We start from the raw sequence: 25,115 nt of genomic DNA on the forward strand, positions 1-25,115 counted from the left end.
GGCCGCAGCCGGCGCCGGACCCCGCCTTGCACACGCCTTCCTCTCCGCCTTCCTGAGGCCCCGCCTCCCGGCGCTCGCTAGCCTACCGGGCCCCGCCCCGTCCCATTTCCTCGGCCCCCGCCTCTGGAAGTCCCACCCCCCCGCCATTTTGGCCCCGCCCGCCCCACTGGCTCCTCCCCTTGGTCCGGCTGAGGCGCTCTGCGCCGGCTGGGTGGGTTCCCGAGTGCTCATTTTTCGTTTTCCGTCAGAGCCCGACCTTTTTCTCTGGAACGCACAGGCCAGGTCCAGAAGTTCCTTCAGGGCCTCCAGGAACCATTAACCTACGTCCCTGTTGACCTCAGTTTCTCGCCTGTGAAATAAATTGGAAATGGAAGTTCTGGAGGCTGCTTCAGCTCTAAAAAGCCCATTTCTGGATGTCAGACGTTTATCCTCAGTCTCTTGCAATTTCCTTTGAGAATAGCCAGTTAAAAAGAAGTGAGTGGCAGGTAGGGCAACTTTTTTCAGAAAGTCAGAAATAGGTCGAGCCCACTGCTTTCCTTATCAATAAAGAGGATTCAGTTCAACCAGATTTCAATATTTGTCATCTCCTAAACTTGAAGGAAAAAAAAAATTTTTTTTCAAAAAGATTACTATTCATCCCCAAAAAAGCTTGCCTTTCTTTGATTTCAACTTAATACTGTGGGCTCTGACTAATCCTTGTCAAGGCTGAATCACGCTACTTTTTGTTTCTTAAAAAGATTTTGGCCAGAGATGCTTTTGAGATTCTTCTTGTTTTAAACAGCTCATCAGCAGATGTCTTTAAAATGTTTAATTACATAAGAAGACCTTAAAAAAAAAAAAAAAAAAAAAAAAAGGCCGCACGGTGGCTCACGCCTTTATAATCCCAGCACTTTGGGAGGCTGAGGTAGGACGATAATTTGAGCTCAGGAGTTTGAGACCAGACTGGTCAGTAAAGCAAGACCCCCATGTCTAAAACAAACAAAAAAACCCTTTCATTCTTTATACTGCTGCACAGTTTTATTTGGTATTGTTACATTAATAGTTTATTTTCTTATTGATGGGCATTTTTTTTACCAATTATTCTGCTATTACAACAAAAAAGAGCTGTAGTAAACCTTTTTCAAGCCTTGTTTGGATAGGATTAGTAGGCTACATATAAAAGAAAACTGACTTTTAAAAGTGGCTTAAACAAGATAAAAAGTTTGTGATTGATTTTTATTTCACAGAAGCAGTGGAAACTCGAATCTAGGACTGGTATGGTGGCTCCTCAGCCATCTGGTACTCGGCCTCTTCCTCATCCTTCTATCATATTGGCCTGTGGCTTCCACCATCAAGGTCACAAATTCCCGGATGGCTACTGGAGCTCCAGTCATCAAGATGATATTCAACCAGAGGAAGGGAGATGGAAGGCAGGCCAAACCAAGCACACCTTTCAAGTGGAGTCAACTTCTTTTAAGCAGCCTACTTGAACATTGCATACATTTCTGTTTACATCTCATTGGCTGGAACCTAGCTCTCCAAGGGAGGCTGAGAAATTGTCTTCTAGTTGTATACATTGTCATCTCAAATAAAATTAGGATTGTAATAAAGGGAAAAGAATAAAGTGGAGGTTGAGTAGGCAACTACACCTGCTTTCCTTCACTCTTAGGACCAATGCAATTTAAATTCTCTCACACTGTAGGGGTGGCTGATAGTCTACATATTCATGCATGCATCTGTACGTAAATGCGCTAAGCTATGACCTTTCCTATTGACATTGAGCAGAAACAACTCGTAAGAAAAAGATTTTTTCTTTTGTGAAATCATAGGGGAAATGTCATGAGCTTTCTCCCCAGAGCACATTGCTCCACCCAGTGGCTTGGAGCCCTATCCTGGTGCAGTCATACTGAAAAACATGCACAGCTGTGGCCGATCATGTGCTCTGTTGGGAGGGGTCACCCTGGTAATTCATATTGCCAGTTTCAAAGTTAAGGGGCAAAGGTGCTGGGGTTCTTGGCCCACATATCTAGTTATAGAGAATAAGATCATTGGAAGTTTTACAGAAATTGTTGGGAATATGTAGAAAGTTTCAGGGCTGCTGACTTTCCTCTAAGGAGGAAATCAATTCAGTATATAATCCACTGATGTGAAAACATCTGGATCAACTGCATTTTCAACATTTGGATATTTGAAACTTACCTTAGTGTTTGGAACTTGATTCCATTCAACTCAGGGGGAATTTTATTTACCAAAGACCTACTGTTAACCAAGAATCAAGTGAGGCTCTGATGCAAAAATGAATATAATGAGATCCTTACTCTTGCAATTTTGGACTGGCAGAGCAGATAAACAATACACAGTAAATTTCAGGCAGATTACAGGAGATCCAGGCCCAAAGGGATGATGTGATGAAGATGATAATATCTCCATTTTAAATAAGAGGAAATCCTGGTTTTAGAAGTATACAATTTGTCTGAGGCTGCACAGCTAGTGCAGTGGCAAGGCAAGAATCTAAGCCGAGGTGTACTGGACAACAAAGTCCAGTCTTTCTTGGAGTCCTTCTTCCACCACAGCACCATCTAGGTTAATCAGTGAGGCACTCAGGATAGTTAAATTGGGTGCCAAATGGAAAATGGGTTGAAAAGTCTGGAGCCAGGAGCACTCAGATGGGACAAGAGTCTCTGCCAGGTCCCAGGTGGTGCAGTGTAGGCTGGAGAGGACAGATGTTAAAGGTTGTGTCCTCATGGCCTAAGTAAAGCCACAAGTCTCTTCAGTGCTCTGAGGTTAATACTAACCCCACCTCTAAGTGATTCAGTGACTGCTGGATGGTAAAGCTGAATCTCAGATATAATTAGTGTCTTAACCTGAGCTCATCCTGGCACGCATCATTCCACAACAGAGGAGGGTGAAACAAAACTTTCTAGTACTATTTGGAAGCAGGCTGGGGTAATATTGAAAATGTTGAAAAACTGGAGTAAAAATGACCAGGTAATCAGAACAGAGGCAGATGAGCTGATGGGTACAGTCACCACTGTGCCAAACATTAACCCTCTAATGACTGACTCATGGGAAGGCATAGGAGGAGGGGCCTGGGGATGGGCTGAGAGAGGTAATGAATATTTACCATTTTGCACTTTTGCTGCTTTTTAATCCAATGTAAGAACAGACATACTGCATACTTCCTGGGCTTTACGAGCCCCTAAATTTACTCACTTAAAAAATTTAATTACATAGAAAGACATGAATCATTCATTGTAATTGTTAAATATTGGTAGCAACTAACTGGTTGCCTTTTGTTGGAATTTCAAATTTTCAGTAGACAATGTGACTGGCCCAGTCTGAAGCAGGTGTCCATTCCTGGTCACCACCATTATCTGTGAGCAGAAAAGCATACTTACAGGGTTAAACATAATAATATTTGTGTTTTCCTAGCTGGGCATGGTGGCTCATGCCTGTAATCCCAGCACTTTGGGAGGCTGAGGCGGGCAGATCACCTGAGGTCAGGAGTTTGAGACCAGCCTGGCCAAGATGTTGAAACCCCATCTCTACTAAAAATACAAAAATTAGCTGGGTGTGGTGGAACCTGTAATCCCAGCTACTCGGGAGGCTGAGGCAGGATAATTGCTTGAACCCGAGAGGCACAGGTTGCAGTGAGCCAAGGTTGTGCCACTGCATTCCAGCCTGGACGACAGAGCAACACTCTGTCTCAAAAACAACAACAACAACAACAACAACAACAACAAAAAACTTATAAATCAGTAAGGAAAAGACGAAAAACCAAATGAAAAATGGGCTAGGACATGAATGGGTAATTCCCAAAACAATAACTATAAATGGCCAGTTCACATATAGCAGAAACAAAACATAACACAGAATCTCTCTAATATAAAAAAAATGCAAATTCAAACATCTTATAATTTTTAAATTATCAGTTGATCCTGGATAAAAATATAGACAGTATACACTGTTGGCAAGGCTGAGGAAAGAAGCCTTCTCATTCACTTCTGGGGGGATGGAGTTTGCTGCTTGAAAATTAGGTGAAATGTATCAACTCCCCTTCCCCTTAAAAAAGTGCATAATCTGATTAGCAATTCCACTTCCAAGAACTTGACTCTGAGGAAACAGACAATGAAAATAATAGTAATGCTAATAATATTGAGCACTTACTATGCGACAGGCACTCTGCTGAGTGCTTTCTGTGTATTTCTTCACTTACCCAATGTAACAAGCCTATAACACTCTCCATGAGTGGGGAAAACAACTCTAAGTGTTGCAAAAATTGTAGACTATAAAATCTACATTTACAGTTGCAAGCTGTATTCCACACATACGATGGGTAATATGCAATCATTAAATATATCATATATATTTGTTGCTACTAAAGATGTTCATTTTATACTATTAAATGATTTTAAATGCTATTAAAATTATACAGGTATATATCTATGTATAGGAAAAGAGCTGCAAATATGTATATGATGGCTGTCTCTAAGCAGTGAGATTCCAAAATATTTTAACCTTTTCTCTGTATTTTCTATTTTTCTTCACATCTAACATACATCGGTTGTGGTGTGTTATTTTTGTTTGTTTGTTTGTTTTATTGAGATAGGGGCTTGCTCTGTTACCCAGGCTGGAGTGCAGTGGCATGATATTGGTTCTCTGCAACCTCCACCTACCAGGCTCAAGGGATCCTCCCACCTCAGCCTCCCATACCACACCTGGCTAATTTTTGCATTTTTTTTTTTTTCTTTTTTGAGACAGAGTTTCGCTGTGTAGCCCAGGCTGGAGTACAGTGGCGCAATCTCAGCTCACTGCAACCTCCGCTTCCCAGGCCCCAGTTCAAGCAGTTCTCCTGCCTCAGCCTCCTGAGTAGCTGGGATTCATGGCACATGCCACCATGTCCAGCTAATTTTTGTATTTTTAGTAGAGATGGGGTTTCACCACGTTGGCCAGGCTGTCTTGAACTCCTAACCTCGTGATCCACCTGCCTTGGCCTCCCAAAGTGCATTTTTTCTTTCTTTTAAAGAAATAGATTTTCACCACGTTGCTCAGGCTGGTCTAGAACTTTTGGGTGCAAGCGATCCACCCACCTCGCCCTCCCAGAGTGCTGGAATTATAGGCATGAACTGCCGCGCCTGGCCCACTTGTGCTTTAAAAGGAGAGACACACACAAACACTGCTGCTCACAAAATGTGAATTGGTACCCTTCTTTCCACCAAGATGTAAGGGGGAAAAATCTAATTTCAATAGAAATTATCAGAATAATACATGTAATTCAAATTATCTACAATACTGCAATGGCCTTGAAAATTTGGGGATGAGATCTGAATCTCCAAAGAAGGCAGGACTTTTCTCTGTGTCATCTGAAAAAATTACGTGTACTTTGCAGCATAGATATATGCAGTTATGTTTAGAAAATTCAGTCTGTTTCCAAAGAATCACCTCCCTGGACTGTCCCAAACAAGCTGTAAGAAAAATGAGGTGAACATACTTGCTAAGCAAACAGGCCTCCGGCCTCCCCTTCAATCTTAGGGTTGTGAGCTTTTAGATCATGACCAGACCTAGACTGTACCCCTGCTGTTGTTTCATGAATGTCCATGACTTTCTGTCCATTACTGAATGAAAGTTGTGAGCAGTCAGAGTTTGGTTCAATAAAAGGGTGCCTTTCTTGTGCAGAGATTTAACAAATGAAATAATTCATTACCTATTGCCATAAACACTCAATACATTAAGTGTGGGGGGAGATGCACAGATCAAGTCCCTGCCCTTACAGAGATGATAGGGTTGTGGAGAGAGATACACCAACAGTTACAAGTACTTGACGTCACTCTGAAGATGAGCAGGCATCACAGTGGTTACAAGAGGGGAAGAAATACCTGGGTCTGTCTGAAGGATCAGGGAGCCTCCTTGTGAGGCACCAATAAATCTAATCACTCTGTAGTTACTGAATACCAGGTACCATGCGAGATGTCAAAACTTGGTCAGGCATGATTAGTGTTAGGAGTCCAGGGTGCCTGAAACTTAGCACTTGTTTTTTCTCTTCTCCAGGATGCTGGAAAATGGAAAATACATCCAAAGATGACTGGCCACTAGATGAATGGGGCACAGTATTAATCTGTGCAAGCAAACTTTGCCTCCATGAGGGTGCTCTGGCAAACTACTGCAGAAAATTCCAGATCTCCTAGACTTCAGGACCTGCAGGCTCAGGTATGCCTGCCAAGGTATAATTGGTCCAGCACACAGGGTCCCTTACACACCCAGCTGCAAGTGAACAAAGAGAAAGCATGGAGGGAGGGAGGGTGGAAACTGGGGCTGGGGAGGAAATGGGAGTGATGTGTGAGGTACTGCCCCGGTGTTCTTACTGGATGGGAACAAAATATACCAGAGAGCAAGAGGACATGCCGGGTAAGGAGAGCGAGCTGTTAAGACAGTGATCTTGTTCCTTGGTGAACCAGGGGCTGTTGTCATGCATCACCTATGACAATGAGGGAATCTGGGGAAAAGAGGAAGAGATATAAATTCCACTCTTTTACAATAGATAGTGAAAGGGAAATAATGAAGGGTGATGTCTGCATATGTATAAGATAGCCTGAGATGTAATTGGCCCATTTGTGTGCACAAAAGCAAAACAGAGGGACACTGCTCCAAAGAGAACAATAATTAGGGCACAGAATGCCTCATATTGACCACCAGGTGGCACTACAGACCAAACACAGCTTGGTTGTTGGTCCAGAAAGTCTGGGGTAGTGTAAGTTGGGTATCAAAATGCAGAGTGGCCAGACAGGCTCACACCTGTAATCTCAGCACTTTGGGAGGCTAAGGTGGGAGGATCGCTTGAGGCCAAGGGTGTGAGACCAGTCTGGGCATCATAGTGAGACTGTGTCTCCAAGACTTTCTCGCTACAAAATAAATTTTTGATAGAATGAAAAGATCCAGAGTGCTTACAATGGAATACTGTTCACCCATAAAAAAGAAGAGAAATTCCCATGTATGCTACAATATCAAAGAATCTTAAAGACATTATGTTAAGGCTGGGCACGATGGCTCATGCCTGTAATCCCAGCACTTTGGTAGGCCGAGGAGGGCGGATCACGAGGTCAGGAGATCAAGACCATCCTGGCTAACATGGTGAAACCCCATCTCTACTAAAAATACAGAAAAAAAAATTAGCCAGGCATGGTGGCAAGTGCCTGTAGTCCCAGGTACTTGGGAGGCTGAGGCAGGAGAATGGCATGAATCCAGGAGGTGGAACTTGCAGTGAGCTGAGATTGCGCCACTGTACTCCAGCCTGGGCAACAGAGCGAGACTCTGTCTCAAAAAAAAAAAAAAAAAAAAAAAAAGACAACTTAGGTGAAATAAGCCAGGCACAAAATAACAAATATTGTATGATTCAACTAACATGAGGTACTTAACAGTAGTCAAATTCATAGAGAAAGTAGAATGGTGGTTGCCAGGGACTGGAGGAAGGGGGAGTGGGGAGCAGTCACTTAATGGGTATGGAGTTTCAGTTGGGGAAGATGAAACATTTCTGGAGATAGAGGATGGTGATGGTTGCACAATAATGTACTTAACAATGCGTAAGATGATTTTGTTATTTTACCACGATTTTAAACATAAAAACAAAACAGAGTGCCCATAATGTTCTCTTGTACCAAGTGGTGGATGCACCTTCTAAAACAGGTAAGAGAGTAGGTAAAAGATGTTTCCCCAATCCTGCCTGTCTCAGCCTGTCAGTTCCACTTGTCCTGCCCAAATCCTCAGTTCTCTTTGTACCGTGTTCACTTACTTTTCATCAAATGCCTATTCAGTGTAGGCCTTGAGCCAGTACTGAGAATGCATTCTCTAGGGGCCAGGCCATTTACCAGCTCTCTATCATCCACTCCATTTACCTTCCTCCAGCCAATCCCCAGCCCACACATTTTCCGCTTTCTTCTCTCACTCAACATCCATTAAAAAAAATATATATACTATCTTAGTCCATTTGAGCTGCTATAACAAAATACCTTAGACTTGGTAATTTATAACTAACAGAAATTTAATGCTTACAGCTCTAGAGTTGGGAAGTACAAGATCAAGGCCCCAGCAAGGGCCCATTCCTCATAGATGATGCATCCCCTATGCTGCTGTATCCTCCCATGATGGAAGGGCAAAAGAGGTGAACAGCTCTCTCACACCTCTTTTATAAGGCCACTAACCCCATTCAAGAGGGCTCCACCTCATGACTTAACCACCTCCCAAAGGCTCACCTTGTAATACTGTCACACTGGTGGTTAAGTTTCAACATATGAATTTGGGGGTCAGATCATAGCAAATACTTTTGATTTATATTTATTTTAATTTTAAGAGAGGGTTAGAAGGGGTAATAGGTGGAGTTTTCTAAAGAAAAAGCCATTGCTTGAGTGACTCTAAGGGCAGACACCAACAAGCCATCCTCTAATTAGACTAAAAATATGCAACAGCAACAAACAACCCTCAAATCTCTGTGACTTAACACACCAATAGTTCACTGTGTGCTCACATTACATGTCCACAACAGATCAAGAGGGTCTGCTCCACGTGGTCACCTAGGCTTACAGAGGCTCCACCAACTAGAATGCAGTCTCCATGGTACTTACAGGAGGGTAAGAGAGTGGAGAATTACAGATTGGCTTTTCATTGTCTCAGCCTGGAAGTAACCTACATAGCTTCCCCTTACATTTCATTGGTCAGAAAGAACCACATGGCCCTGCCTACCTGCAAATACTGTATCTGTGAAGCCCAATTATCTTTGCTATCGGTTTTTTACTCTGTGCTCTCACTGAACCAATAGTGAAATTGTGACTGTTTCTTGTGAATCTACTCCCCTCCCTGGACTCTAATCTTTAAGAGCGGAGGCCTCATATTACATATCATGTTAACTTTGGTGCCTAGCACAAGACTGGTGCCCAGTGATTGTGGAGTGAATGAACAATGGGACAAAGTAAAGGTGAACCTAAAGAAAGGTGAAGGCAGTGCCTGGGAAGATCAGTTTAGAAGGAGTTTCCCTATCTGAAAAATGAAGCAGGGAAGGCCAAGAACACAATGCTATCAGTTTTAAAAATGAAACCAAACCTCACTGAATAGAGTGGACAGTCTGTGTGTAACACAACTCATTGTTGGGGTGGGTTTCCATCAACAGCAAAACAGACTGCATATGTAGAAGAAAGGGAAAATAGGACCCCCCAGGGGCACTAAGTGGCTTTGGAAAAAAAAAAATCCCCTGGTCTTAGAGCAGCCTCATGAATAAACTAGGCACAGAAGAGTCTGACTTCCCTCTCATAAATTTTTGGAGCTAAGAGGGACTAACGTGCAATTCCTGCGTCATCATGGAAAAACCTTGACTTATCCAACTGTTTTTGTTTTTTTCTCTTGTAGAAGAAGAAAGGAATTAATCCTACAGAATTGCTTCCTATTTCAAGTCAGTTTTATTGACCTCGCTTTGCAAAATAAGTGGGTTCATCTGGATTGTAAAGATATTTAAGGATACTTTACGTTATAAGTAGGATGACTATCCATCCAGGTTTGAACCTGCTGTTCATGGTTAATTTATTAATAGCATGTCTCACAGTTCATTCACAGAAATGCTTGGATACGGCCGATAAATTGAAACGTCATTCTAGTTAAAAGTAACATTTTTAACTGACTGGAGAAAGGTGACTTGGAGTTCTAGGAAGGGACAGAGAACAAACATTTCCGTTGGCTCAGCACGCCCAGCCTGTATTGGGCTGGGCACCTTAGCGTACCTGTTTCAGGACTGCGATACTGGCGTTTTGCTGGGAGTAGCCCAGGTGTTTTAACCACTTCCTGAAAAACAAGGTCCGGTAAAAAGAGGCTGGGAGTAGGCGTGGGCTCCTGTCCCTGCCATATGCTGTCTTCCTGATCTTGGGAAGTCATTTCAAGCACCTAATCATCAGTTTCCTTATCTGTGAAACTGGAGTAATAACGTTTCCCTCCAAACACTGTCTTATTTAATTCATTTAACAGCAGCCACTATTATTCCATTATACAGACGAATAAATAGACGTTATGAGGGGGCAAACTGCGCTGATCAAGGCTCATAATTCTAACAGCTACTGTTTAGGAGCCAAGTACTCAAGCAGCCTGTGCACAGTCTCTAATTTCTAGAAGAGAAGGCGGATACTTGGAGCGATAACTTAACAAGGTCATGGAACTCATAAATGGCTTGAGAAAGGCTGATCCTAGGAAGTCTGGTTCAGAGCCCGCGCTCTCACTGCATAAGGCATATTTCAAGGGAGGAACGGGCAAGCATCTAGCCCTACTCTCGGGACTCCACATCCAGTGCTCTTTTCCTCTCTTCGTTACACTGCACTGCTGGTCAGAAACCCATCGCGGAAGCGGATCAAACACAACAAAGGGCAGGGGGCGTTGGAAAAACTGGCGAAGTCGCGCAGACCGAGATGACCCGCCGGCCCCAACAAATCACCAGTGGCCAGTATCGAGTGTCCTCCTGCCTTCAGCCCGGAGGCCAAGTCACCTTTTAGAGTTCCTCTCTTGGCGGGGAGGAAGCCCCCTGGTCCGGCTAAGAGCTTACGTAATGCCCGCGGGCGGCTGCGCCCCGGTCTCCCATGGGTGTGCGCAGCGCCCCCAGCCCGGGGCAGGCCTTCCCCTGTCCGCTTCCCCAGTCTCTCGGCCCACGACCATGGGGGGGTCCGTGACCACCGGCCCCACGCCGGTGGCGTCCGCGTTGGGCGGCGGCGTCCCCCGCAGCCACCCAGCTTCCCGGGGGAGGAGCAGCGCATCGCGCAAGCATCCGGGAGCGGCGAAGGGGGCGGGAGGAAGGACGAGAGGAGGAAGCGGGATTTAAACGAAAGGCGGTGACGCCACACAAAAGATTTCTATAGGCTCCAGGGAGGTTACGGCCGAGGCGGCGGCGGCGAGCCCGGGGGCGAGGCGCGGACGGGAAGAGGAAAAGCCTCCGGCAGACCCTGCGGGCGGCGGCACAGCCACGGCCGCGCTCCGAGGTGAAGCCGCGCGCGGAGAGGAAGCGGGTGTTTTTCCCTCTGCCTTTCGGCCCCCGCCCTTCCTTTCAGTTTCTCCCCGCTCGCTCGGAAGTTGGCGGTTGACAAAAATGGCAGGAGCCGGGGCCCGGGCCGGTTGCCGCAGCGCCGCGGGGACCTTCTGAGTTGGCCCGGTCGCAGGGAGACTCGTGCAGGGGCGTCCGATGCGCGGGGCCCGGGGTCTCGGGAGAGCTCAGCCGCTGCGGGCCCCAGACGAGGAGGCGACAGGGATGGACTCGCGTCGACAGCCAGCGGCGGGCCGCCGGGCGCGCGGTCTGGGAGGGCGTGCCGCCGCGGCGCCGGGCCGCGCGCTGTGAACCGGCGAGGCGGGAAGGGGCCGCCGCGGCGCTCGGCACGCCCGGGCGTGGCGGGCGGACGAGAGCTTGAGAGCGATTCGGGCGGCCGCTGTGCGCAATCAGTGCAGGCTCCCGCCCGGCTCTGACTCGGCGCGGCAGCGACAGCGCGGGCCACACCCTCTGCCCTGCTGCCGCCGGCGCCGCTTCCAGAGAGCGGGAGGCAGGAGATGCGCCCGGGGCGGCCGCGCGTCTCGGAGAGCCAGCCCCGGCCGCCGTCGCGGGGAAGTGCCGCCTGGCGGGGTCACGGCGCCTGAAGCCCACGTGCGCCGCCAAGCCCGAGGTGGCCTCGAGCGCGGCGGCTGACAGCAGAGTCTGCCTGTGCTGCCTCCCGCGCTCCTCCCCGAGGAAAGGATTTTGATTTCAAAGAAAGGAAGGAAGGACAACTCCCAGCTTCCCCGTCCCGCCCTCACCTCTCTGAGGGCCGGGCCAGGCCATGCCCAGGAAGGCGGCGGCGGCGAACCAGCAGAAGGGACTTTCCTGGCCTCCGGGAGACGAGGAGCGCGGACAGTGAGTTTGCTCTGCCGCGGTTCATGGTTCCTGCAAGCCCTCTAGGAGGCCGAAAGCTGCAGCCCCTCCCCTTGCCCCGAAGAGCCTTCCGCGTTCTCTGGCCCTCGGGCCCACCCCGCGCCGCCCGGGCTCCCGCCGCCGCAGCCCAGTGCCTTCTGCCCGCGGCGGTGGATGGCATGATGGTGCGAGGAAGGCACCGCGGCCTTGGCCAGCTGAGTCGCGACGGCCGCCGGGGCGGCGGCAGTGGCCGCGGCAGCGGCGGTGGTAGCGGGGTCCCCAGCGGCATGCCAGTGCCCCCCGGGCGCGATGGCTAGCGGCAGCGCCGGGAAGCCCACTGGCGAGGCGGCTTCTCCGGCTCCTGCGACCGCCATCGGCGGGACCAGCTCGCAGCCGCGGAAGAGGCTGGTATCCGTCTGCGATCACTGCAAGGGCAAGATGCAGCTGGTAGCCGACCTGCTGCTGCTGTCGAGCGAGGCGCGGCCAGTGCTCTTCGAGGGCCCTGCCTCCTCTGGTGCCGGCGCCGAGTCCTTCGAGCAGTGCCGGGACACCATCATCGCGCGCACCAAGGGGCTCTCCATCCTCACCCACGACGTGCAGAGCCAGCTCAACATGGGCCGCTTCGGGGAGGCGGGGGACAGCCTGGTGGAGCTGGGCGACCTGGTGGTGTCGCTGACCGAGTGCTCGGCCCACGCGGCCTATCTGGCGGCTGTGGCCACGCCGGGTGCCCAGCCGGCGCAGCCGGGCCTGGTGGACCGCTACCGCGTGACGCGCTGCCGCCATGAGGTGGAGCAGGGTTGCGCCGTGCTGCGCGCCACGCCGCTGGCCGACATGACGCCGCAGCTGCTGCTGGAGGTGTCGCAGGGCCTGTCGCGCAACCTCAAGTTCCTGACGGACGCGTGCGCCCTGGCCAGTGACAAGTCACGGGACCGCTTTTCGCGCGAGCAGTTCAAGCTGGGCGTCAAGTGCATGAGCACCAGCGCGTCGGCACTCCTGGCCTGCGTGCGCGAGGTGAAGGTGGCGCCCAGTGAGCTGGCGCGGAGCCGCTGCGCGCTGTTCAGCGGGCCCCTGGTGCAGGCAGTCAGCGCCCTAGTAGGCTTCGCCACCGAGCCGCAGTTCCTGGGTCGCGCGGCAGCTGTGAGCGCCGAGGGCAAGGCGGTGCAGACCGCCATCCTGGGCGGCGCCATGAGCGTGGTGTCGGCCTGCGTGCTCCTGACCCAGTGCCTCAGGGATCTGGCGCAGCACCCCGACGGGGGCGCCAAGATGTCGGACCACAGGGAGAGGCTGAGGAACTCGGCCTGCGCCGTGTCTGAAGGCTGCACCCTGCTATCTCAGGCTTTAAGGGAGAGGTCTTCGCCCAGGACTTTACCGCCAGTGAATTCCAATTCTGTGAATTAGCACCCCACCCCCATACCCCTTCTTCCACCCCCAGACTAAAGGAAGATACTCTGCCCCTCACCATTTATACCAAAGAAATCATAGGTGAAACCCCCTACCCTCCCCAACATTAAATGCTCGAGAGGAATCTTAAGGCAGGGCCATGCACACAACCTGCACACGCACTTGGAGGGCCCAGGTGTCTGTCCACCAGGCCCCACGCAGTAGGGACTGGAAGATGGAAAATGTGTCATCTGGTTGCGTTATCACTCCCGCCCCCTACCCCAGCCCGTCTTCCGGAATTTCTCAACTAAGTTTGATTATTGGGCAGGAAGGAGGTCATGGGTTCATTTCATTTTTTTGTGTTTTTAATTAAAAGAAAGGTTACCTCAGTTTTCACTCCTTAGACATGGATGTAGCTACCTTTTTTGTATGTCTTTTTTTTTTTTTTTTTTAAGCAATCGTGTTGAATTAGGAGTATACTTAGTGTGGAAAGGGTATGAATTTGCCATGTGATTTGCAAATGGGGGGAAGCTACTGTGAGTGTGTGTTTTTTTAATTTACACTATAGAGTGATTTTTTTTCCCCCAACGTCAAGTTTTTACCTTGCATGTACTGGAGTATTTATTTCATCTATTAAAATGTTATGTTTCTCAGATGGCTTTTTGCAATTATTGTTGATTTTTCAATAATTGTAATTTTGCATGCTGTGTATCATGTATGGGAAGGTTCTGTGGGAAGGCTATTTCAATAGTAGTGAGGCAGGCCCCCAGTTCGCAAGCCTTTCTACTTTTTCCTCAAGAAAAAGTACTGCTCAAGAAGTACTCGCTTGAGCAGCCTAGAACTGAAGAGATGACTATGCATAACATTCTATTTTCAAAGGCAGGTGACACAAATGGGGTTGGGTTATGTAGAGTGCTTGGGACGGTTTTGTCTCATTTTTCCTGGAAAGTGATTTAGCTCCCTTTGTCTCCACTTATCTTTCCATCATCATGAACAGTGGCTCAGGCTGCTTGAATTCTGATTTGTATTCTGCCTATCATTTTTAGATTAAAGCACTTCCTAATCCTGTGTGGTATGCCAGTCTTCTCAACTCAGAGTCTCTATGGATGGAACTGTAAAAGTACTGTATATCAAGTGAGAATAGTTAGCATCTTTTATGTACACAGGTCTATTCAGACAAGATCCTCATGGTTTCAGAAAAGATATAGAGAGGGTCCTAGACTGCTTAATAGAGGAAAGAAGTATCACGGAAAGCTTGTTAAGAACGTTCTAGAGCCACAACATAATTGTAGGCCAAGGGCTTATTTTTGTGACCTTGATCTAAGATAATGCCATGGTTGATTGTGTGTTGGAAGAATCTTTTCATTGAAATTTGGAGTAATATTAAGGTAGTTTTTTTTTCTGTAGACATTTTTAGGAGTCTTTTTGTGTGAGTGGTGGTGGAGTGTGTAGTTTTGTTGAACCTAGTTAAATTCTGAATATCTTCCCACTAAAAGCACAACAAATCTATTTACAGTGCCTGAAGCCTGGGAGGGCCACATGAGTAAAAACTCATACGTGCTTTAGATTTGTTCCATTTACATTTTTCTTGGGATTTGTTGTGCTTAAACCTTTGCAGTTCTCACAGATCTGAAAAGAAAGCATTTTTTACTGTAATACATAGAGAGAACAAAGTCATATTGACTATTTTATTTGTTTGAATCGCTGTTTTTATTACAAGGACATGAAATGCACTGTATAAAAGTCTTCAACCTGTGTTGGGTAAGGCTAGGACTGTTTCACCGCCCCGAATTTGAAATTTGAAAAAGTCTTAAAGTGGTAGGGTACTTACATTTTTGAAAAAATGACAATGGGAGCAGTTTTTCTCTCTTAAATCCTGGTAAATTTCGGGTTTTTGAAGGCTTTAAAAAATGAAAATGACCTTGAGCATCTTTATTCCTCTCCTCTGCCCTTTAATGTTGGGATGGGGTTCAGGATGAAAGGGAGGTGGGATTCTAATTCATGGGCCAGTGACAATCCTGCATGCATATAGAAATTTTTATTTGTTGAATGTACACAAGTAATGATAGAGTTTGATTATATGGTTGATTTTCATTTATCCTGTGCCGATCACAAAGAGTAAACTGAAAGGAACAAACGTTAAGTAAAATAAGGGCCAGGAATCTGTAAATTTGATATTAGATTAAGAAAAAAAGAATTGCCAATTTTTTTCCTGGACTCTTTCCTTGCAGAAGCAATTTTCAGGACAACTCAAGCCAGGAAAAAAATAAAAAATAAAAAAAATAACTTTCCCTATCTGTTTGAATGAAGTTAGCTAGTCACTAAATGAATTTTGAAACCTCTTACCTAAATAATAGTTGCTCTTGGTGTTTCTGTATGTTCTACATTTGGTCATGTAACATGCATAATCTCTATCCTCTGACGTTGATAAAAGTTCTAAACTTAAGTGTTTTCACCGCCCCTGCACCCCCCACCTCCCATTTATAAAATAAAGTTCAGGGCTTTTCTTCCAGCAGGTGTCTTGAAATGAATTCTGCTTGTACTTTTTTCCAGCAGATTTCTAGAAGCCAGAGTGAGGAATGCCAGGCAAGGGAATTGGGCACAGGTCTTTGATATTTTAACTTTTCTCTAATGTCCCAGGTTGCTAAACTTCTTTTTAAAATAGCCCCTGATGTTTAAAAAAAGCAGCATCTCAGACCTGTTTCATAACAGGGTTTAATAAGGTCAGCAGAGATACTGGTTCCAGGAATAAAATCAGAGTGGCCTGTTTGTTTGTTTGTTTGTTTGTTTTTTGTTTGCTTCTTAATTTTTAAACTACACTAGGGTTAACTTAAGACATTAATCCTTGGGTTCTTCTGACTCCTGAAGGCAAGTTTTCTTACACAGGCTTAACGCACATCATCTTGACCAGGGAATGTTGAGAATCTTCTCCCATTGAATGGTCATAAGAAAAGGAAATCATGATGGCTAAGTTCTTTAAAGAAAAGACATTATTTATGATAGTCAACTCAGTAAATGGAACAAAAACAGTCTTTCAAACATAAGACTTACCCAGAAAAAAGCACAACTCTGTCTTTCTTTGCCTGTTTTAAGTATAGCCTTTATTATCCATTCTGGGTGATGTTAGGAAATACAAAAATTATGTGATATGTGTGTATTTGCCTTCTTCCCTACCCCTCACCGCACCCCCACCCCATCCTCATTTTTATAATTCTGGAAGCATCAGTTACATCTGATTGGTTATTTTACACACTTTTTTTTTTTTGAGATGGAGTCTCCCGCTGTTGACCAGGCTGGAGTGCAGTGGCGCGATCTTGGCTCACTGCAAGCTCCGCCTCACGGGTTCACACCATTCTCTTGCCTCAGCCTCCGGAGTAGCTGGGACTACAGGCGACCGCCACCACGCCCGGCTAATTTGTGTGTGTGTGTGTGTGTGTGTGTGTATTTTTAGTAGAGACGGGGTTTCATTATGTTACCCAGGATGGGCTCTATCTCCTGACCTCGTGATCCACTCGCCTCGGCCTCCCAAAGTGCTGGGATTACGGGCGTGAGCCACCCCTCCCGGCCTTTTTTTTTTTTTTAAAGCTGGCATAGGGATCTAAAATATTTGGCAGTTTGGAACAGCTAATTTTAACAGAAACACCTGTTTTTCCGAATGAATGTGACTATGGTAACATGCAGATCAGACAGAGGATTTGAGAAATGACTGCCAAAATTCTTTCTGAGCTTTGCTTAGTGAACGTGGAAGGATTTAGAGAAGAAATCCTTAAAGATTTAGTTGCATTTTCACCTGGGGCTGTTCTCTGGGCTGCCTTTTGGTTTGCAGCAACTGGAAGAGGCTTTAAGGAGACCATCTTTGAGTTTCCAGTGTGGGCACAGGTATTTGTGTTCCTCCCTGGCAAATTCTTGTCTTTACTTAATTTTTTTTTTTTTTTTGTAGGACTCTGTGTGCAATTAATTGCTCCATTTTGACTAAACAGGGTTTTACTTTAGGGTTCTTTAGATAGGTGAGTTGTCTGCTTCGACTTCAGTGGCAGAGGGCTCTAAGATTTAACTGTCTGGGTATTATAAGGAAAAAGTGTGATACTAGTGTCTATGATTGGGGTCAGTTTAATTTAACTGTGGACCCCTTAAGGTTAAGGGCTATAGTGCCCAGCATGTGTGTAATTTTTTTTTCTTTTTTTTTAATGAATCTGTATATAAGATACTTGCAGCAAGTATACATAAGCAAGTAGTAAAATTGTTCCTGCAAATGAAAGTTACAATGGTCATTCATTCGGCAAATATTTACTGGGAACCAACTGTGTGTGCTACTAGACACTGCTGGTGCTGGTGTGCAGCTGTGAGTGAGATGTGGGGGAAGGCTGCTTTCTAGACTCAGTGCTAGACTCAGACCAATCTCAGCTTGGTCTGTGGACCCTCAGTGTCAGTCTCATCCTGGGCCCTACCTTCAATCTATTCCATCAGAAACTCTTGAGGTGTGACAATTTGTGTTTTATCAATCCCTCCCAGTTGATTCGGATGCATGCCCACTTTGGAGAACCACTTGCCTACAGGGGCTGTGGGTTTCTCTTTTATTCTCTGTCAGGTCTGAGTCTAGAGTAGTTCTCTATCAGGAGGCATCAGCATTTCTGCAAATTACTTGTTTGCTCAGGTGGTTTTGTTCTCCTGGATATTTTGAGACCAATTTCTCCAGATAGAGAAGATGTTATTTCTCCAGATAGAGAAGACAAGTTTTTCTCTTGTTAATTTGAAATCTTTGAGAATCCAGGTTTTTCTTTTGGAGAGGGGGATGTGATTACAAGCACAGGGTTCTTCCCTACCTCCCACCACCCTTTTGAGATGAACTGAAATCATGTAATAGTGAACTGGCAAAACAGCTTTCTATGTTTTTACATGTTGTTGACTCTTGTCCTGGAAAAGGGAATAGCAGACGGTCTAATTAAAATTCAGCCCTTTAGCTCTTTGGTTGCCCAAGAAAGAACACTTTGATACTGAGTTTGTAAAGTACTATATTCAGAATCGGATGTAGTATACAGACTTATTCCAAAGGTCACTTTAAGTATAACCAAAGTCGGCAATATACTCAGGAAATATACTCTCTAAGGCTGACCATGCGCCAGGAATTAGGATGATCTTTTAGAGTCTAATTCCTCAAAAGGGTGGCCCCAGAAGCTGGCATTGGTATCACCCAGGAACTTGGTAGATACACAGACAATTGGCCCGCCCTGGCCCAGACCTACCCAATTAGAGCCCTCTTTTTGACAGGTCCTCCCAGTGATTTCTGTCCCATAAATATTTGAGAAGCAGATAAAAGCAGTGGCCATGACTGAATCATAGTTTCATTGTTTACTGTGGGAACCTAGGCATTTATTATGTTTACTTAGATCTTTTTGGTTTATAAAGTGCTTTCATGTGTATTATGTAATTGGGTCCTTAGTACAATCTTGTGAGGTGGGCAGGTATTACCGTGGATGTCATCTAAACATTTGTGCCTTGCTTTTCCTATTGTAAAAATTAAATGAATTCACATGAAATGTAAGTCCTTGTGATGAGCTTTATAAGACTGGTACCTGCCAGGCATGGTTGCTCAGGCCTGTAATCCCAGCACTTTGAGAAGCTGAGATGGGTGGATTGCTTAAGCCCAGGAGATCAAGACCCACCTGGGCAACATGGAAAGACTCTGTCTCTATTAAAAAAACAAAATGATAGCCAGGCATGATGGCATGTGCCTGTAGTCCCAGCTACTTGGGAGGCAGAGGTGGGAGGATCACTTGAGCCTGGGAAGTCGAGGCTGCAGTGAACCATCATCTCACCACAACACTCTAGCCTGGGGGATAGAGCAAGACCCTGTCCCCCCACGAAATTAAAAAAAAAAGACTAGTTCTGTCTTCTTCATAAAGTCAGCAAAAGTATGATCTAAAAAACTGAGTTAAAGTCAGTTTTCCTTAATAACCTTGCCTTTACCCTTCCAGTAATTTGACACAGCAAGTGTACTATAACATCCTCAAGGATGGCCCAGATGATGAGCATAGCTCTGTTTTCTCCGTCTCCCTCTGGGACGGATTCTGTGTGGTTTCCAACCTCCTATCCAGATTCTCTGAAACATTGGGTATCTTATAATTTTAAAAGCATGTCAGTCAAACATTTTAGACTTCAGGTAAGATTTGAATGCTAATTAAGATTTGTTAGCGTAATTTAAAAGTGAATCCATTTACTGATCTTAAACTTTATAATTCATAGTTTGATTGACAAGTCTGTTTAAATGTCAAAGATAACATGTATCCAGATTTTGCTGAAGTAGAGGAGCATTTTTAAATCCAGTGTTTCAGGAAGGGAAATATATATGCTGTGCATTCAAGTTTAATGAACATACTGACCTGAAAAACTGCTGAAATTATAGTGCATCACCTAAGCTTTAATAGCTTCTGATTTTGTTCTAATTTTTCCAAATATTAGAAGGTACTCCAGATACTATTTAAGTGAAAAATCATTTAGTTACCTTGTCTCTCTTACCAATTTTTTAAGAGACCTACATTGATGATAAACCTCCAGAAATTGGAGATTATTATAGGAAACCCAGGTCCACTTAGTGTTCACTGATGCCCTTTCAGTTTAACTTTTCTCATTTTGATGACCATCAGCTTCCTGTTCTAAAATTAACTGGCAAGTCATTCTAGCATCTCCCTTCAGATAGTATTTTGGGTTAATGATTTTTCTAAATTTTTACTTAGCAGCTAGGTTTTACTTAAACATTCCTTCTCATGCAGGTTCCATGATAAAGATACTTCTAAAAACATAAGCATGCTTCTACTTTAGTTATCACTTCGAATTTGATTTTTAAGGTATGTGGGCATTTTGTGTTTCAAATGCAATGCAAAGCTCTCCGTAAAACTGACACAAATAGATCACCTGATATTTTAGCTGTCTTCATGATGGAATCATACTATTCTGGAGCAATATTTATTATACTGTTTCTTTAAACTGGTTCTGCTGTGATTATTATGTAAGTGTGGCTGTGACGAAGGAGAGCCCCATGAAGATGGCTTTATATTCCGTTTGGCTCAGCAACAATGACTCTAATAAACCAGATTGAAATGGGAGTTTTTCCACCTTAATTATCCACATAACTGAAGTAGATAGGTAAACTCAACTAAATAGATAAGAAATAATTTTAAAGATTCATCCTTTTTCTTTTCTTTTTTTTTTTTTGAGACAGTCTTGCTCTGTCACCCAGGCTCCCAGGCTGGAGTGCAATGGCATGATCTCAGCTTACTGCAGCTTCCGCCTCCTGGGTTCAAGCAATTCTCATGCCTCAGCCTGCCAAGTAGCTGGAACTAATTTTTGTATTTTCAGTAGAGATGGGGTTTCACCATGTTGGGCAAGCTGGTCTCGAGCTCCTGACCTCACGTGATCCGCCTGCCTTGGCCTCCTAAAGTGCTAGGATTACAAGCATGAACCATAGTGCCCACTAAAGATGCATCCCTACAGGTGGCTCAAGTGTTCCAGTTCCCCTCATCCCTCTCTTTTTGGAGGGCAAGCAAAGCTTCTTGCCTACGAAGGTTTCTAGAAACACTGGCAATTCTTGACTTCACTGGGACGTTTTGCTTCATCCTGGGCAGCCACAAAACACCTTCTAGATTCTCATTATTAATAAATGAATGCATTAGCCCATTGTCACATAGGGGCAAGTTGCTGGTAATGACACTTACTATGCCATTCATTAGTTGGGTCTAGAATAGTGTCAGATTTAGCAAGGCCAATGGTAAAAGTTTCTGATTTAGCAAACATTTACTAGGTGTCTGGGACAGTATTAGGCATGTTCTCTGTATTAAAATATTACCTTACTTAAGGAGTTACTCAAAGTCACCCAACTACCGTTAGAAACAATCCCAGAACTAGAAGCAACCCTAGAAACCCAGTCCTTTGTCTTCCCCAATAAAATCAATTTGAGATGCCGTTTGTCAGGCTTAAGACATTTTCCAAGTGCATCATCCTTTTGTGTTATATTTACATAACTGGAGAAAACAGAGGCCTAGGAAAGCATAGCATTGAGTACTCATTGTTCGAGTGACTGGGAAGTAGTATGTAGGCATTGCCATGATGCACCAGAGCATCTTCTCTTTAGGTGTGATAAATGGTTTAGGTTTGACAGTATCATGGGTGTTGATTCTTTCCTGGTTATACGAGAATTATTCACTTTAAATGCTACAAGGAAAAAGTTTTAGAAAAAAACTAAGCCTATTTGAATTTTTTTTTGTTGTTGTAAACATGTCCATGAAATCCTGTATGGTCTGAGCTTCTATGGCTTGTCACATTTCAGAGCTGAGAGGCTAGATGCTTCCACCATCTTACAAATAGCTTAAGAAGTGAATTCTGCATTATCTATTGGGAGTTCACTTAGAGCTTTTGGAAGAACGTCCCAATTGCCTAACCTAAATTGTTCCTTTTGCATTGTTTTGCCGTGTGTGTGTGTGTGTGTCTGAGGGGAGAATGACTCACAAACTCCATACAAAGTACAGGACGTTAGTTGGAGCCTCCTGGGGATATCAAGATACCGGGATCTTTACCATGGATTTTTCAACAGTGTTCAGTAGACCTTTCTTAAGTCTGACTGTACAGAGAAGATGCTGAACTTAACAGTAAGTGTTGGGAATATGAAGAGCTTAGAATGCAGTGGAAGTGATAGCAAGATAAAACACATTACAAGGGACCAGGATAGGTGCCATAATTTATGTTCCTAAGGATCCTCTAATCTAGATCTTTGACTGTTTGGGGCCTCTTAGTCCCTAGGTTTGATCATCTGGATATATTATCCTGGTGACCAGGGAGAAGGATGTTGACATCAGAACCCCTCCTTCCTACTCTCAGTGCCAGGCGACCACATATAATGTAGGTGGGAATTCCATCGAATCTGTTTTCTGTGCAACCAGAGGGCAGTTTTTAGTTAGAGATTGCAGGTGCCTTAAAAAGTTGGTTTTATTCCAAGGCTCAGGGATCATTTTCTGTTCTGCTCTTTGATTTTTTTTTTTTTTTTTTTTTTTTCCCCAAGACGGAGTCTTGCTCTGTTGCCCAGACTGGAGTGCAGTCGTGCAATCTCAGCTCACTGCAACCTCCACCTCCTGGGTTCAAGCAGTTCTCCTGCCTCAGCCTCCCGAATAGTAGCTGGGATTACAGGAGAGTGCCACCACGCCCGTCTAATTTTTGCATTTTTATTAGAGATGGGGTTTCACCATGTTGGCCAGAGGCTGATCTCAAACTGACTGGTCTCAAACTCCTGACCTTGTGATCTGCCCTCCCTGGCCTCCCAAAGTGCTGGGATTTCAGGCATGAGCCACCATGCCTGGCTGCTCTTTAATTTTGAGGTGGTGTAGATGCAGAGTGTGACGCTATTCCTGAATGGGATCTGTACTGTAGGAAGCAGAACAGCTTTCCCCCACTTCACTGAAGTGGCTATCCTGACCTTGGATCAGCAGCCCTGGGTGGGGCCAGTGGGCCCAGCTCACTTGCAGAAGAGTCCTGAGCCTGACTGCCTGCCATTGTTGTGGATCACCAAGAACTGAAGTGGGCTCCTGAAGATGCACCTGGCTGGCTGTTAGACTGGGAATTTTTCAAGGCAATCTGCTTGTCTTTTTCATCTGTCATCCCTAGAAGGTGACCAGGATGCTAAGTTGTTTGTTTAATGAAAGAAAAACAATAGCTGGCATTTTTTTTTGAGCTCCTAATATATATGCTAGAAACTTTACATTGTGTCTCTCAGGCCTTAAAGCAACCCCTTTGAGGTATGAAGAGTTGTTCTTATTTTATAGGTGAGGATGCTGAATTGAAACCACTTGCCCAGGGTCAAAAAAACTAGTAAGTAGGGAGATAAAGGTAAGAATCAAGGTCTTGTGACAGAGACAGCATTCTTAGCCACTTGGCTACAGTAAATGAATGATTTTCAGGATTCAGTCCCTCTGCCCATTGAGGTGAAATGCTCCTCAACTCTGTTAATTTTTTAACCTTTCCTATGACGATTCCTGTGGGTTTCTTCCTAAGCCTCACTTAAGCCTTTGGTCCAAGCTCCTCTTGGACCATTTGTAGAGGGCCCTGGATGCCCACAGGAACCATGCAGACTCGAGCAGAGTTGATTCCATGGACAGATGGCTTTCCACCTGCTTCATGATCCTGGTATCCTAAGGGATACTTGAAGAAGATCAACCTCTGGTTTGTCAAGTAGCTTCCACTTGGATTTCTAAAATGCAACTGTCTTTGCTCTTCACCTACTTGCAACACTTCTGTGGTTCGCCCATGGACTTTAGGATAAAAGGCAAACTCCTCACTGAGGCATTTCTAACTCCTCACTGAGGCATTTCTAGCAGGTCTGGTCTCTCATAGTCTACCCATAATTGTACTTTTTAGAGGTCCTTCCAGTGTCATGCTCTCTTCTTGCCTCTGAGCTGTTGCACAAGCTGTCCCTTGGAACACTCACCCTACATCCTGCTTCTCCTTAACCTGCTTCCGCAGTCCTCAGCCTGGGTAACACCCTCTCCTGCAGGTCCCTGTAGTACCCTGCTCTTTCCCTATGTTAGTATTTATCAAGTTACTGTAATTCTCTGTTTACCTATGCATGTTCTCAGTATGGATCATCATCAAGTGGTGGCATCATCTTTTTATCTCCGGTGATTAACGCAGTTGCCTAACACATATGAGGCTCTCAATAAACATTTCTGCATGAACAAATGTAGGGTTTATAAGTCATATCAAACTTTTAGAGATGAAAGGCCCCAAGAGTAAAATAGTTCATTAACCTTTTCCTTTGGCTAGATTCCCTTTAGTCAGTTACCAAATTCTTTCAAAGTATCCTTTCTCGTACCTTTGGCATCTGTTTCTTCTCCCCAGCTGCATAGCCAGCATCCTAGCCTAGGCCTCTTGTAGACCCTCACCTGAACAATGCTGCTTAATGAGTCCTTAGCTGCAGTTTGGATTACCTGCCCAAATTAGGCATGCTTTCGTCACCTCCTCCCATTAGCCATGTCTCTTGTGTAGTAAATCTAGGCCCTAAACTGCAACTTCACATAGCCTACTTACTGAGTTCCGACAGCATGCCACTGGACTGGTCCCACAGGGAACAGGACCAGGCCCTTATTGGTCCGTGGCACTCATCTCCCACCACCCCCAGCCTAAGCCTCTGTTCCAGCATGATGGGCAGAACTCAGGCCTTTTCCCGTGCTGTTCTTATTCCTATGTCTGTGCATTTGCTTTTGTTGGTCTCTTTATGTGAAATGTTTTTCCTGTCCTAAACACGTGGTGACCCTTTGAGCCTAGATGACTCCAAAGACTAGGACTCTCCATCTGTGCTGCAGAACAGGGCGGCCTTGGCATGTCTGGTCTTTTGTGGACTTTCCAGGGATCTGGGTGGCTTCCAAGGCCCTGGATGGCCCAAATTCTCTTCCCTCAACTGGTCTAGGTGCCCCAGGGCCTCGCCTAAGTTTGAGCTCTGAGCTGGTGGACTGGATGCCAACCCGGTGATGATTCTTGCCCCTCTCCTTAGGGCGGTTTTAGGTCTAGCAGGGGTCAGGAAACAAAATGCCACCTCGAGAAGGGCGTCTTTTCCCACAAATGAACTTAGAACCATATTCCCTGGGGAGCCCTTGAAATCAGCGTGAGAACTGACTGAGGGAGTGAGTCCTGGCTTTGAGTCCCATAATTGTTATAATACAGAAATTACTCATGACTTTCCATAATCAAGTTTTAGTTATAATAGCATACTTAAGCTGGGCTCTGGGGTGAGCTGTGCCTACTAGCAATCTCTGCCTACTTCTTTGCTTTCCAGGATTGGGCTCCTGTGAATGGAGGAAAGAAGCTAAAGCCTTAGGGA

At 45.5% G+C, this 25,115-nt stretch overlaps 1 protein-coding gene across 1 annotated transcript; it reads left to right on the plus strand.

Moving 5' to 3' along the window:
* Positions 1-10,847: 10,847 nt before the first annotated feature.
* On the plus strand, positions 10,848-13,908 carry TLNRD1 (talin rod domain containing 1). The gene has a single exon (XM_005560261.5). The coding sequence runs from the start codon at positions 12,185-12,187 to the stop codon at positions 13,271-13,273; it is 1,089 nt and encodes a 362-aa protein (XP_005560318.1). The 5' UTR covers positions 10,848-12,184; the 3' UTR covers positions 13,274-13,908.
* Positions 13,909-25,115: the final 11,207 nt, after the last annotated feature.

The sequence above is a fragment of the Macaca fascicularis genome, chromosome 7 (genome assembly GCF_037993035.2).
Source record: "Macaca fascicularis isolate 582-1 chromosome 7, T2T-MFA8v1.1".
Classification (NCBI taxonomy): Eukaryota; Metazoa; Chordata; class Mammalia; order Primates; family Cercopithecidae; genus Macaca; species Macaca fascicularis.

What these genes read in the sequence shown, in the direction of transcription:
- TLNRD1 (XM_005560261.5), top strand. Translation starts at nt 12,185, where the DNA reads ATGGCTAGCGGCAGCGCCGGGAAGCCCACTGGCGAGGCGGCTTCTCCG.